The 15,689-nt window shown below is 34.0% G+C and overlaps 2 protein-coding genes across 2 annotated transcripts; both read right to left on the bottom strand.

Annotated features, from left to right (window-relative positions):
- Positions 1 to 7,400: 7,400 nt before the first annotated feature.
- On the bottom strand, positions 7,401 to 8,759 carry LOC107614775 (uncharacterized). Its single transcript, XM_016316909.2, has 2 exons — positions 8,510 to 8,759; positions 7,401 to 8,416 (listed from the first exon to the last, which is right to left on the bottom strand). The coding sequence occupies exons 1-2, from the start codon at positions 8,757 to 8,759 to the stop codon at positions 7,401 to 7,403; spliced, it is 1,266 nt and encodes a 421-aa protein (XP_016172395.2).
- A 45-nt stretch (positions 8,760 to 8,804) lies between these two features.
- LOC107614776 (uncharacterized) lies at positions 8,805 to 9,770 on the bottom strand. The gene has a single exon (XM_016316910.1). It carries the CDS (start codon positions 9,768 to 9,770, stop codon positions 8,805 to 8,807), a length of 966 nt encoding a protein of 321 aa, XP_016172396.1.
- Between the last annotated feature and the right edge of the window lie 5,919 nt (positions 9,771 to 15,689).

Below are 15,689 nucleotides of genomic sequence, written 5' to 3'. Positions count from 1 at the left end.
AATTTTTTAATAATTAAAATATTATTAAAGGATATCCTAAGAAAAAATAATTTTATCATTAAAAAATTTAAAAAAATATTTAAAGAAAATTTAATTTAATCAATAGAAAAATAATTTATTAAAAGATATTTTGATAAACAAAATTTAATTACAAAAAAATAAAATTTTTGTTAAAGGGTATTTTTGTAAAAAATAATTTATTTTTTCTTAAAAAATAGATAAAGTTGATAAGTTTGGAAAACTCCAAATTAATAGGATGATCGGACATTATTAAAATAGTAATTAGAAATTATTAAATTGATTTATGATTTAAATTTATTTAATTAATAATTTCTATGTTGCTTGCAGATTTTGGTCATTGGGCATAAAGAAAACTTGAAGCCCAAAATAATTGGCAAAAATAATCAGCCTTGTGCAAAAATGTTTAAAAATATGTGGCTGAATTATTGCTATGACTATTGGGTCAGGATTTTGTTAAACAAGCCCAAATTAAATCCTTGTTACAAGACTAAAGCTTGGTCCGAAATTAAAAGATGGAAGAAAGTAAGGTTTCATGCTTCCCATGGTTACATTACCCCGCTAAAGAATGGAATTCAAAATCATTTAATTTGGTTTAATGCTTTGGTAACATGAAAGAAAAAGTGCAAGTGATATGATGGCATTAATTGTTTACACGTTACTAGGTATGGGGAGTGAGAAATTAATTCATTTTAATTTCTTTCTTCAATTACATTGAAAAATTTTTCTCTTCTCTCTTATTGTTTCGGTCACATCCATCAGAAGAAGATGGAAGGAAGAACAAGCTATCAAATGAAGGAAGAAGAAGCTAGAAGCAAGAAAAGGGCTACGGTGATAATGTCCTTAGCAAAAAAAAGATCTACAATATGGTGTGACTGAGATCTTTGCCACTTATAGTAAGATGTGGTGAAGAAGTCTCAAGATCACTATGCCTAAAAATGGTGGAAGATCCAACTCGGTCAGAGAAGAAGATCCCTGGAGTATGGCTCGTCTCTACTTTTGGTCATCCATCACAGGAGGTAGCTACTGCTGTAGCTACATGGGGAAGAAGCAGAAGATAGAGCAGATGGAGCTGTCAAGGATCAAGGGTTCATCAAGGGTCTGAAATCCTTCTTGGGGATCAAGTCAAGATGGAAGGTTCAGATTGATGAAGCTTGATGAGTTGGAATGAGAGTGAGGTAATTGCATGTTGATTTTTGTATTCGGTTTCCTCTCTCTTCTCTCTGTCCAAACCGGTTTGATGATTGAAGAAGAAGAAGTTGGTTCGGTTCAACCGTTTCAACCTTGGAGGCTTCCCCTTCTATAATAAGGGTGAACAACCAAGGTTTGAAGTAAGGAGAAAAGAGTGAAAGCACAGAGTTCTCATAGCTACCCAAGCTAACAGAAGTTCTTCTCCTTCAATGGGTTTCATGTTATATTTTTCTGTTTAGTTTTGTCTGTCTTGAGTTTTATGGTTAAAAGGCAAACTAGTGTAAGGTTTGTAAGAAAAAGACAGTGAACGAAAAAAGGCAGAGGATACAAAATTAAAAGAAAAAGTCATAGATGTCCTAGAGGTCCTTTGTACATCTGTGTTGTGTTTCATGATTCTGTGGGAATTCTCTTGCAAGTTGGGTTAGCACTTAGCAGTTGAAAGCTTGGTAGGTGACCAAGTCAAGTTCAGGATTGGGGATAGATTCTGGACTTGTCCCGAATAGGAAAGGTAGTTCCTAGGGAAAATTGGTGTATGTAATCAAAGATGATTATAGTGAAATTCCATCATTGTTGTGATGGAGACTAGATGTAGGCTGCATTGCACTTGGCAGCTGAACCAGAATACTTCTGGGTGTGATTCTCTCTTTCTCTTCTACTCCATTTCTGGTTCTGTTACGTAGGAGACAAAACTGAAAAATATCTCCTGTCTGATTACGAGACAAAATGAAAATGTCTCTTGACTAGGTACAAGACAAAAACAAAAAAAAATCTCCTAAAGCTATTTTAAAGGACAGAAAGTAATACACAGCAAAAAGGGGCTAAGATTCAACCCCTCTTTCTCTTAACCACTGATTACCATCAAAAGTCAACGTTAGTTAATACAAAAAAAAAAACTTTAAATAGATTAAAGATGAAATTTTTTAAAAGTTATAAGAGAGGGAACTGTATATTTTACAAATAAAAAAAAAGTGTCATTTTAATATTTCTGAAGGGAGAATAGAATTTTCTCTTTATTATTTCTTCCTAGGATTTCCTTTTTTTTTTTTATGATATTAGTTTATCACTTTCATATATTTGGATTTTTTCCATAAATATTATATAAATTAGTATCTACGTTGTAGTAATTTAAGATATAATATAAAATATTAATTTTTTTATAACTATTATATAATTTAACTTGAGTAATGTTATATAACTAAAAAGTTTATTATTTTTTAGTCAATATTTAATCAATATTCTAAATATTAAATCATAAATTTTAAATTTTAAATTCTAATAATATAAAAATAAAGTATTGACTATTTTCTTAAAATTTCTCATATAATTTAATATACTAAAACATAAGTCTCAAAGCAAAAATATTTATTATTAAAAAGTTATATAATTTCAGTATTATTTCTTTAATTATAAAATATAGATATTTTTTATTAATTTAAAATATTTATTATCATATTAATTCGTTAATTTCTTGAGTTATATAGTTTTTAAAAAAATATTCAATAATTTTTAATTGTATCTAAACTAAAGAATTTTTAAGAGACAGATTAGGTATCTATTAAAAATTGAAAACTATGTTTGAATCCCTTCTTGCATTGTCTCTTTTAATGGTAAAGGAACTTATATCTAATATTCAATATTTGCATCATATAATTTCTTTTCTAGAAAGAATGCTTCAATACATTGCTTGACAAGAATTTGACTGTTTAAAGTAAATATAATTCTAATAGTGAAAAAAATATTTTTCGTCACTTATTTAATATCATATAATATCTGACATTTTTCTGTGTTTTTTTTAGAATAAATTGGGAATGGCAGTTAAAAACTAAATTGGCTCAATAAATTCTTGATTTAATTATATTTGTTTGTCATTACTTTTATAAGAAACAAAGTGAATTAAATTAATCAAGTAAATTTATTACTTTTGACATGTGATACATATTAAAAAAAAACCTATTTAATTTGAAATATTTACAACGTTTTAGAAACCACTACTTCTCATAAAAAGCCATTAAACTATTCTTTATAAATATTATTATCTTTCTTTCTTTCTTTCATGTAAATATAATAATTAATATCATTGTTTTGACGATTTTTAGTGGTGGTTCGATTCTAATAGTCTGGGAGCGAAACCTACTCTTCTTTTACAGATACTAGTTTTCTATAAGTGCATCAAAGTGTCTATCTCGAATTAGACGAGAATTGAAAGAACAAGTAAATCAAAGTTTGTAAAAGAATAAAAGGAATGAAAAATAAAATATTGAAAAGGTAAATTGACTGAAATCGAGAAAAGTTACATTAAAATTAAAAAAAAGCAGTAAAGGTGCCTTCGACTGGGTCAAAGGACTTTGGGCATGAAAATTAAAGATACTAGAATATAAATTGAATTCAAAAATTAAACATAAATTTGCTTGAAAGATAAACTTGTTTAAAAGATAAAGTTTACAGAAAATTTAAATGGAAGATAAAGACATGTGAAAGGAACCCTACAGAGAATTGACTGGGATGTGAGTGTGCGTGAGTAATTTTCTGAAGCAAAGTTCCAACCCCTATTTCCTAAAACTTTCTAATATTTATAGTCTACTTCTATAACCGACCATTAATTCATGGTGATGTCTTGTATGCACACTTCCAAGTAACCGTTCCCGCTCTTTTGCTAATAAACGTTACCCATAAATTTCTCACATGGTGAAAACTTGGCTTTTTTATATAATTAAGCATTAGAGAAGCTTTTATTCCCATAATACGCAGCATTCAAAACTGATCCTAAAATACGCACCCCCAATTCGTGCATAGCAGTCGCGAAATGGAGTTTCACTTAAATTCATGTGTGACCCCCACGAAATGGCGCAATGACAGCAGCTTTCTCCATTTCCTTTCTGCCATCAACGAAATGGAGCCAAGTCAATGACGGCGCACACGAGGTGGAGCATCTCAGGGGCAGTGCATGCGAATTGGCCAACCTGCTGGCGGCGCCAACGAAATGGAGAACTTCGTGCGTGGCGCCCACGAGAAGGTGTGGTCAAAGGACACGTTGCAGGAACCGTACCTCACATGTATTGGCTATGTTGGGAGGCATGAGACACTTGGGAAGGGAGTCAAGACCATTATAAAAGAGTTGTGGGGAGGGGACCTCATGCACGGTTGAATTGAAGGGAACATATGGTTTAAAAAAAATTGTATAAGTGGTAAAAGGAAGGTAGGAGAAGTTGGTAGTGCTGAAAAAAAAATTTTAATATGAGTGGGGGAGGGGTTAACGCAGAGGAGAACTTGAACCGGTTGGACGAACATCATATAGCGGCACATTTATTCCAAAAGGTTAGTTTACGTCATTAAGTTGATAGTTGTCATTAGCGATTGTTCGACATAAATTTTTCCACGTTTAAAAATTTTTGTTATGTTTTTTGAATTATTGTATTTCTTGCTACCTTCTATTGCAGCTGACACGTGTCCTTACTCCTCATGGCACGCTCGTAGATGTTTTCACGATGGATCCTGCGGATCCAAGCATGGAAATTAGGCGGCAGAGGCTTGAGCCTTATTTGAGACGCACGGGATTTTACCACGTCGCTTTGATCAAGCGCTTCGAGTACGACAATCCACTTATTAGTGCCTTCGTTGAACGATGGCGACCGGAGACACACACCTTCCACCTCCCTTGGGGCGAGTGTACGGTAACCCTGGAGGATGTAGCAATGCAGTTAAGGTTACCTGTTGATGGTCAGCCCGTTAGTGGTACTTTGAGGTCATGGAGAAAGTTTCACCAAAGAGATATTTGGGAATGGTGTCATGAACTTCTAGGTGAGGTTCCCGCCGGCCACGTAGGGACAACAAAGTTCAACATAAAGTTGAAGTGGCTCAGAACTCGTCTTCAGCAGATGCCGCTTGACTTAGAAGATAATGGCCTCATGCAGTACGCACGGTGTTACATACTTTACTTGTTGGGAGGAGTGCTTCTTCCAAACAAGGCGAACAACACAGTGCATGTTCGATATCTGCCATTATTGGCTGACTATGATGCCATCTGCACCTACAGCTGGGGGAGTGCCGTCCTCTGTTGGTTATATCGTGCTATGTGCTTAGCAACATATCCCAATGTCGAGGGTATGGCCGGTTGTCATACGTTGCTCATGTCGTGGATATACTACAGATTACCTTTCTTCGCACCGAATGTCACGACAGCGTATAGTTTTCCTTTAGCCACGAGGTATGGTATATGTCTTCCCACTTTGTGACTTTTATTAGATATCCTTTGCTGTTGGAAGAATTTTTTTTTTTTTTAATTTTCTCCTTGTCGAACAGGTGGGCAGGCAAAAAAGGACAAAATGACTATGCTGAGCAGCGCTTATTGAGGCACCGTCTAAGGTTGGACAATCTTCAGGTGGATGAGGTTGGTGCTGGTTGTTATTAATGTGTTACCAACAACTGTGTATATGCCTTTAGTGATGGGATTTCTTTCATGTGTAGTTTGTTTGGCAACCGTACATGGACCCCAGGATTCTCTCTAGAGTTCCGGCTGATTTCCTCGGCCACCCACATGGAGACTTTTATACCGCCGTTGTGCCTCTCATATTTTTCCGGTGGATTGAGATTCTAAATGTTGACAGAGTGTTGCGTCAATTTGGGGGAAAGCAAGGACCTCCAAACCCTCCTCTTAATATTGATACCTTCCATCGACAGTCGGCCCGCAATGATGATGGATGGTGGCCGGTTAGACTATCTGAGTGGTTTGAGGTATGGGCAAACCGGCGAAGTGATGCATATAGGCTGCGCATTGATCGTGCAGATACATTGCGTCCCAGTCAAGATTACTATAGGTGGTACTGCGACAGAACAAGGAGGTTTTTGTCTGCCCCCGATGCATTCCATGATCCGAGGCAGGAAGTTGTCCCCGCAGGCGCACCGGAAGAGTATGGAAGAGGCCCCGTGGTTAATTTGCCGCCGGTTCCACGAGACCATCGTCGTCGCCGTCCTCGCAGAGGTAGAGTTGAAGAAGATGCTGACCCTGGGGAGGATAGGCCGGATGTACCGGTGGAAGACCGGCCCAGATTTGAGCCAGACATGGGTTACCCACCACAGCCTCCTCCAGTTCCAGGGGACTGCTACTACCCGCAGCCTTATGTTCAACCAGAGCCTATCCAGCCATCTTCGATTCAGCATTTTATGCCATATCAGAGTAGCTACGAGGTTGGGGGTTCATCACAGGGAGGTACACAGGACTTAATTGATTCTATGGACAGAGTTGGGTGGACAAATTTCTCTTCTTTTTTCGATGGTTTGGACCATTTCATTCCTCAGCAAGCATCCCCGCATACACCAACTGATCTTGCACTCGCCTTGCCCCGATCCGACACTGAGACTCAGCATGCGCTTGCGGGGAGGAGATCTACCTCCATCTGTGACACAGCTGGCTCAGCACTCCGTCCCTATGACGCTATGCAGATGCAGGGCCGAAGGCTTTCTTACACTGAGGCTGATGTTAGCTTGGAGGAGGACGAGGGACATCATGGTCGTCCCCGCCGGGTCACTCGAGCTCCTTCGTGTGGCACAGGCGGCAGACTGGGGCACGAGCACCATTAGCCTTCTTTCAGATGTTATCTGTTCTATGTTTAATTGTTTAGTTATCTTGTTTCCGATCGATGTTATATGTTTTACTGTTTAGTTATGTTGATGTACTCGTACCTTTATGAATGGCTCTATTTGTTTGTGTTATGTATTTCTTATTGTTTTCGTCAATCACGAATTTTTTTAACGACCGTACCGCAGTTTATGATGATATTAGTTTGTTTACATAAAAAACACACGCGAACCGAACTTAATATAACAAGAAGAAACAACATAGATTCATTAATACAATAAAACTCAAATAACTGAAAAAAAAAAACAAAAAAATTACAATAAACCAAGCAGGTGGCATTCTAGGTTGCAGTAGCGTTGGGACAATGTCGCCTCGTATGTCCTGGTTGCCTGAAAAGGCCACACCGCTTACCGAGTCCAGGCTCAACCTCGTCCATCTCATTCTGAAATCTCGTAGACACCGGACGTCCTTCAAGTGTGCGTCGTAGGAGGGGGTTGGGACAGACACGTGGGCCTTCATAAGGGGGCCACATCTCCTCATCCGGCATTGGCTGGAATTCCATTTCATAGACCCGAAACACGCTCTCCATGCGATAAACCAAGTTTACATACTGTTGTCACTCGAGTCTCGCATAGGCGCAAGCGGCTAGAGCATGAGCACATGGGTAGTGTAACGCCTGGAAGTAACCACAGTCACATCTACGAAACTGAAGGTTAACCCTAAACCGAGACTGCACCCCTGCAGCAGCTATCTCGTCGACTGTGAATACGGTTGTGGCTCTATCGTACGACGTCACTAACATCTGAGAAATTCCCTCACGGTTCGCTAATATGGCTTTCTGCAGGAACTGTGAGAACACCTGACCGCTTGCAATCTGCGCTTGTGCTTGCCGACCCTTCACGACGAATAACTCATTTAGGCGATGGTATGTAGACTTGACAATTGCACAGACTGGTAGATTTCTAGTGCCCTTCAGGACGGAGTTGATACACTCAGAAAGATTGGTCGTCATGTGACCATATCGTCGGCCCTCATCAAGGTGCTGCAGCCATTTAGGTGGCTCTAACCCTCGTATCCAACTCATCATCTGCGGTGATGCTATGGGATCCTCGCTGCTAATTAACTCAAGATAGTACTGCGCCTGCTCTTGGGTCTTCGAATAAGCGGCATTAACCAGGTGTCTTTTGGCTTCCTTACTCTTGAAACTTGTTGCGAAGTTCGAGGCAATATGTCGTACACAGTAAGCATTGTGATCCCAACCACATCCTTCACGCTCCAACGCGGCCTTTATTGCAGCATGCCTGTCGGAGATAAGAAGAACTCCTGGCCTAGTCGCTACATGTCTCCTCAAATTAGTCAGGAAGAAGTACCATGAATCTGTGTTCTCTCTTTCTACGAGGGCGAAAGCGACGGGCAGAATGTTGTTGTTTTCATCCTGTGCTATGCCCATGAGAAGGGTGCCAGCGTACTTACCGTACAGGTGTGTTCCGTCGACTGACAGCAGCGGCTTACAATGCCTAAACGCTTGAACACACGAAGAGAACGACCAGAAGACCTGGTGAAACATGACACTTTCACGGTCAAGCGTGTTTCCGACATAGTATGGAACCGTTTGGAGGTCAACAATTGTCCCTGTTGCAAAATTTGTTTACTTGGTCAAAGTTGTTAACGAGTAAACGGACAACAAAGAGCAAAGACCGTACAAAAGTAAATTGCAAGGAATACCTGGGACGAAAGCTTGCAGCGCATTGAAGTATCTGCGCAGCTGGTCATACGACTCGTCCCAATCACCATAGATCCTTGCGATTGCCTTCTGCTTCGCGTGCCAAACCTTCTTGTAAGACACCTTGTACCCGTACGCTGACTCTACCGATCCTTGCAACACCTTTACACAAATAGTCGCATCAGCATGCACCATGGGGAATATGTGCTGGCATATCACATTGCTATCTAGTTGAGCGTGGTCTTGACACATCGAACTTGCCAAGCAACTATGAGGCCCTTCATATTTTCGAATTTCTCAAAATCTGGAAGACCTTGTCTTCGCAACCCGTACCATCCAACGACATTGATCACCGAACTGCTTGCATCGACATACATACCTCCTTTGGTCTAACTCAACGACCTTATACTCTGCACTCCCACGGATGTTGTAGTTTTTGACTGCCAGCATCGCTGTTTTCCGGTTCAAAAACTTTAACCCAATCTCGAGCTCCATCTCGCCTGAGAGAGGGTAGCTACTAGGTCTGTCCTCTGCGTTACTCGAATGCATTGCTCCAAGATTTAGGGATAGGTAGTGTGCAGGTGTGCTGGAGGATACACCTCCACCTACCGGTTCGACAGGTGTTGGAGGAACGTTGTCGCCATGCAGAGGTTGCGTTTCTGGAACGGCTTCTGCCTCATCACCACTGAATTCTTCAATGTCATCCTCGTCAGAACTACCAGAGATGCCAACATCGGGATGCCTATCGAACCCATGTAAGGTTGAAGTGGAGGACCGCGCTTCACGAAGATTTGCATTATGTTCCCGCACAACAAACGCATTGAAGCTTGGACTACGGGCCCTACTTGTATCCGGACCCGGTACAAAATCAGCCACTTCTAGATTTCTCACACCATCCACATTATTGGAACTGGACGAGCTTCCGCCAATATCCTGAATATTCAGACAAAGCTCCAACGAATATATGGTACCTATGCTGCGATGATAAGAGAACATCATTGACACCTGCTGATAAGATTTTATCTGCATTTTTTGATATGCAAACGAGTTGGCCACTGCAACCGGCATCCTGTAGGTCAACTTTGTGATTTTTTTTCCAACCATTCCGGTATGAACCAGAATTAGATTCTTCAGATCTTGTAACGATGTATGTGGTGGAATCATTATCCATAACGGATCATTGCAAACGAATGTAATACCTTCTGCTGTATGAGAAATTTCTTCATTGGGATATATAATTAAATACACGTTCTCCGAAGCCATACACAAAACAACCCAATCTGAATACCCCAAAAAAAATTTTTAAGAGAGAAAGAAGCTTGTGAACTTGAGAGAGAATGTTGGAGAGTTGCAAGAGAGTGGATACATAATGGCTTCTTCTGTGGCTGATCCAGCAGCGTTTATATAGGCAAACCACGATCGCATTTCGTGGCCCGTGCACCAGAAGTGGCTAAACTCGCGTCCGCTGCAGTTGATTTGGGCCCAACTCGTGGCCGCCGACCCAGATGTGCCCCATTTCGCAGGTGACAGGCACTAAATGGGATCTGCACCATTTTGTGGCCGCCGCTATTGAGTTGGAACCTGCTGCTGCTTTTTCCATTTCAAGGGCGCTGCACCAGAAATGAAGAGGAAACCCATTTCGTGGGCGGCGACCAAGACATGGGCATGCGTATTTTCGTAACGTTTTTCTGCCTGCGTATTTTGGGAATTTTAATTTTTACCCTGATTATTAATATAAAAAAGCCTGAAAACTTTCAACTTCTCTATTTATATAACCATTCGATTCACTATTCGAACAGTCATTCGATTTCTCTTTCAAATACCTGCTTGACTAGACCTAGTCGATCTAATAAGGCGTCTGAATCGAGTCCATGTCGAATAACTCTTAATCAATGCTTACACATGCACCTTTTGACCTCTGCTTCCATTCTAACATCTCTTCGAAATTTCGAATCATCTTGTTCTAGTCGAAAATATTTTTCGATTAACAATAATATCATAATAATTCTATGTGTTATTACTAATGATTTAGTTCGTGTGATGCCCTGTGCATTGCCTGGACATGAACACCAGTAATAATTAATCAAAAACATGATAAGCATATTCGTAGATACCTCAATAATTGTTATATATAAGATAAGCAATAAAATCAACGATTCAACCCCGCATAAAGGAAAATATATGTGTGAACAAATCAAATACAATTAAATTCCATTTTGTTTATTTCTTGTGTCATTTTACAAGATTTCACTTTGATTTTATCAATTTTAATTCTCAACATACATACTTATGATGAATTTATATATTAGAATAATTTAGTGTAGAACTGTAAATAAAATACTTATGATGAACCTATAAACTAAACTAAAAATGTATTAAGTGAGGTTGATTCACTTATTCAGAATATAAGTAGTTTTGTCGATTTTTTTTTTTTTTTAGATTCTCGACTCAAATTCTATTATGTATTAAGTAATCTTATATATTGCATAATAAATTTGTTATATACAACTACAAGACACACAGCAGATAGTAGCACTTTATTAGAGTCGGTTTTAAAAACAGCCACTATCTGCAATTTAGCCACGATTTTCGTGACAGATTTGAGAGAAGCCGCTATTTGCTTTTTTTTTAGGGTTCGATTAGATGCCCCTCTTTTTCAGATCTCTATCTCAATTCCTATTCTGATTTTCTTCACTCTCACTAGTTACAACTTACAACACAGTTCTCTTCTTTTCAACTTCCATCATCATCTCTTCACCTCTCCAAAGTTTCTACGTTGTGCTAGCTCCTCTGCTTCTTCTGCTTCCTCCTCTGTTCTGCCAGATCTTCTAGCTATCTCATCTGCGTAGTGTTGTGCGCAATTCGAATCTGCGATAGCGACACGAGCATCCTATCACCGTCACCTCCACCACACCCGTTGCATGTTCTTCTCCTTCTTCCTTTATTTCTTTATTTGGATTGTTGTTTATTTATCCTCTTTTTTCTGCTAGGTTTTCACATTTTTACAAGAGGATAAGTGCCACTCACCCATAGCAAAAGGGATCTTTTGTCCCAGATCTGCTCGCTGCTCGTGCCTCCTTCCTTATGCAGGTTACTTTGATGATAGATGATAATTTCTGGCCATAAAGTGATGGAAAAAAACGCTTAATTAAATGTCATTTGGTTTCGTTAATGATGATGATGAAGGGTATTTATAAATTTGATTAATTAATATTATTAATATTATTATATTATTATTAATATTATTATTAATATTAATAAACGGTTACTAACCGTTTAGTACCATTTGGTTGAAGGGACATAATCTTTTAAGAATTGTATATGTTCAAAACATTGTGTCTATTGGCTAAAGTGACACAACTCTTTAAGAATTGTGTATGTTCAAAATATTGTATCTATTAGCAATAGAAAAGACACAACTATTTGTATATGTAACTAATCATAATTGCTACGTGCAATATGTATAAATAAGTCATTGTCCACTATTTTAAAAAGATAAGTACTAAGTGTATATTTTAATCAACTATTAAAAAATTTTCTTTGTTCAAGAGAGTTGAGAATTTCTTACTATTGCTAATTAAGAAATTCTTAGGTTTCATTGTATCCTGGGAGAGTATTGTCATTAACCCTATAACAACTAAGTGTGGGGACAAATATCTCTCTAAAAAAAGTGATCTAATCATGCCTTGAAACCACTACACAAATATAAGATTTTGTCATCTTCTCATACTAATATACCCAACAAATGATTATATTGATGAGCTGTTTTTGGAAGTCTAACAAATTTTGGTATGACATTTTTTGGGATCCAATAAATATTATTTGATATTGATACAAAGAAATGTATAGCAAAATTTAAATTTTTGGCAGCTTCTTCTTGTATCACTCATTCATTTTAGATAGTCCTCAAATTTTAGATAGCCTAAATTTTCAGTCATTTTTTTTGTTTTTTTATAATATTATTTATTTATTTATTTTTATAACAAATTTTTTATTTTAAAAATTTATTTATTTTTAAATTTTTTAAATTAAATATTAATTTTTAATTTTTTTTTACAAATTAGACATTTTTTTAAGTACAATAGATCAATAGCAATTACCTCTATTTACTTAAAAAAAAATAGATAGTATAATACTCTTTTGTTCTAAACAATAATAAAAATATAATATTCAACCGTTTATTTTAAAAATATTATTTTATTTTTGAAAACTATCTTCAAAATTTGATTATATGTATTCATGTTGTTAGATCTTACCAGAAATATATTAAAATTTTAAATTTTATATACTTTTTAATAAATAAAAATTTAAAACTTTTACAATCATTCAATTAAACTTATCCATTTTTTACATGACTATGTACAATTAATTATTGTTGTAAATTTTTTTTATATTCATAGAACATAAAAATTAAATCTTTTCCTTGAACATTCTCAAAAAGTAATAAAAATAATTTTTAATATTTTTAAAAAATAATTTTAAACATGTTTTTTATATATATATTTATTGTTGTTTCTAGAATAAAAATAAAATTTTTAAATTTTACCACAACAATTTTTTGTAAGAATAAATTATTTGGATAAATTAAATTTTAAAATAACATATTTTTAAAGATAGTTTTCAAAAATGAATTAAAATTTTTTAAACTAAACGATTAAATATTATACTCTTATTATTATTTGGAACAAAAAAATATTGTATTCTTTATTTTTTAAGTAAATAATAGTAATTGCTATTGACGCACAGACCAGTAACAAAAATGAAGGGACATTTGCCCCATTGTGTTTTTAATTTTTAAAAAAAAAAAATAGTTATACATAATATATTCTCATTTTAAATTTTAAGTGACCTAATACAAATAAATTAAATCCAATTAGTCAAGGTTTTAAATTTGTTTTTTTATTTCTCTATTATTTTGACTATTATTTAATCCAATTAAATTTAGTTCTTGTGCCGTCGCTCTTTTATTCCTTTAGACCATCTTCTTATTTTTATGTTTTCAACATTCTTTTTCTATTCCTTATCTAATGGTCATATTCTCTTCGTCAAAATATAAATTTCAAATTATCCTTTTTTTTTATATAGCTCTCCATAACTCTATGTATCTTCTAATTTTATTGTTTCTCTTTTTAATGTTTTTAATTATAAATTTTAATTCAAACAATTATAATTTATGTATTAATCTAATTTTTTTATTTTTTTATGACTTTATATATTTTATTTTAATCTCAATTTATTCATCCTTGTTATTTTTTTTTATCTTTTGTTCTATTATATGTACCTATATTACATATAAAATTTTAAAATAAATTGATTAATTTACTAATTTAGAATATATTTTTTATTTTTAGAAATAATAATAAAAAATATTTTAATTACAATACATAATTAAACAGATGCATCAAATTTTTTATCTAACATTATACCAAAATTAAATTAAAAAAATATATAACAAATTTAATTATTTTAAAAGGAAAGAAAGAAAAAAATTATAAATTAAGTTTTTATTATTTTATATAAATATACTTTTTATATACAGATTTAATTTTTCTAGTATTTATATATAATTCTAGTTTCAAATTATAAATATTAGTATATCATTAGGTGCTAATGTGTCAATTAATTCAGTCTTTTATTATTAAATTATAAAAAAATTAGTTAGGATAATAAATTATCTATAATTTAATTAAAATATTTTAAGTTCAAATTTTAAAAATAAAAAAAATATTTTTAAGAATATATAATGAATAGTATTTTAAAATAAAAATATTCACTAACTCTTTTTAAATTTTATATCTCCATATAATAAATAATGTTCAATAAAATTTCTTTTAGTATATATATTTTTGTCTCTACTCCTAAAAATTTTTAGATCCATCATTGCCTATTATACTTAAAAAAATTGTCTAATTTGTTAAAAAAATAAAAATTAATATTTAAATTTTTAAAATTTAAAATTTACTATAAAAAATAAGTCAAAAAAATATTATAAAAGAATAAAAAAATGACTGAAAATAGAAGCTATCTAAAATCTGAAGACTATTTAAAATAACTGATATAGAAGAAGCAGCAAAAAATTTAAATTTTGTTATACATTTTTGTGTCAGCATCTAATATTTATTGGATTCTTAAAAACAGCCCAAATATAATCATTATCATTAACTAAATTAAATGAGATCTAATTAAGAGTTTTCCTCCATCACTCTTGATCACGCATCATCAAGACAACTTATATACGCGTAACTTTCACTGTACCACCTATTTTCAGCACTTGCTGAAAATTTTCTTGTTCAGCACCATAGTATTACCCTACCATTTTGGTCTTTTTGTTACAAAGTACACATAAAGCTAAGTCCAAGTCTTCAGCTACAAAGTTAAGGTCCTCAATAATTGTTCTAGCTAAGTCTTCGTCTACCTGCTCAATAACACTACATGTGAATTCGTAGCTGTGATTGCGTGCATGAGGTGCAGGATTGATTCTCTTGATGCATTCAATAATATATATATATATATATATATATATATATATATATATATATATATATATATATATTTTCATTAATAAATTTATTAAATGACTAAATATACGAGTATAATAATTAATGAGTATAACTTTATATTCTCTTAAATATATCTAAATTCAAGATGTTTTTTAATATTTTTTAATCTTTTTACGTAAGTATAACTGGTACTTTTGATAAAAAAAAAAAAATCATATATATTAGCATTTACAGCTCTTGAGCCAATAAAATAACGAAAAGGAAGTAAAATATTTTTTTTATCTCAAATATTTGAAAAAAAATATTAATGTTTGTTTCTATTATTTTCATTTTATTTGTATTTCAAATGTTTTAAAAGTGTCATGGAAGCTTAATGAAAGTCATTTTCATTTGTCACATTAGTCGTTTTCAACTTTTCATTAATGAAAATGACTTTTTCTTTGGAATTTATTTTTTTATATATTTTAAAATATTTTTAAAATATTTTTGTCGTTAATAAAGTTAGAAGATATTTTTGTAAGAATTAGATAATGAAAATATTTTTAGTTATTTTCTCTTTTGAAAGAACATTATATGTATTCTTTTTGCATTAAAATTAAATTGTTAAAAAAAGCGATAAAGAAGTAAATTTACCTTATTAAAATTATTAAAGAATGATACAAATATCCTCACTCTAAAATCT

Source organism: Arachis ipaensis, chromosome B9, assembly GCF_059453495.1.
Source record: "Arachis ipaensis isolate K30076 ecotype BB chromosome B9, ASM5945349v1, whole genome shotgun sequence".
NCBI classification, from domain to species: domain Eukaryota; kingdom Viridiplantae; phylum Streptophyta; class Magnoliopsida; order Fabales; family Fabaceae; genus Arachis; species Arachis ipaensis.
This window is presented reverse-complemented; position numbering and strand designations above follow the sequence as displayed.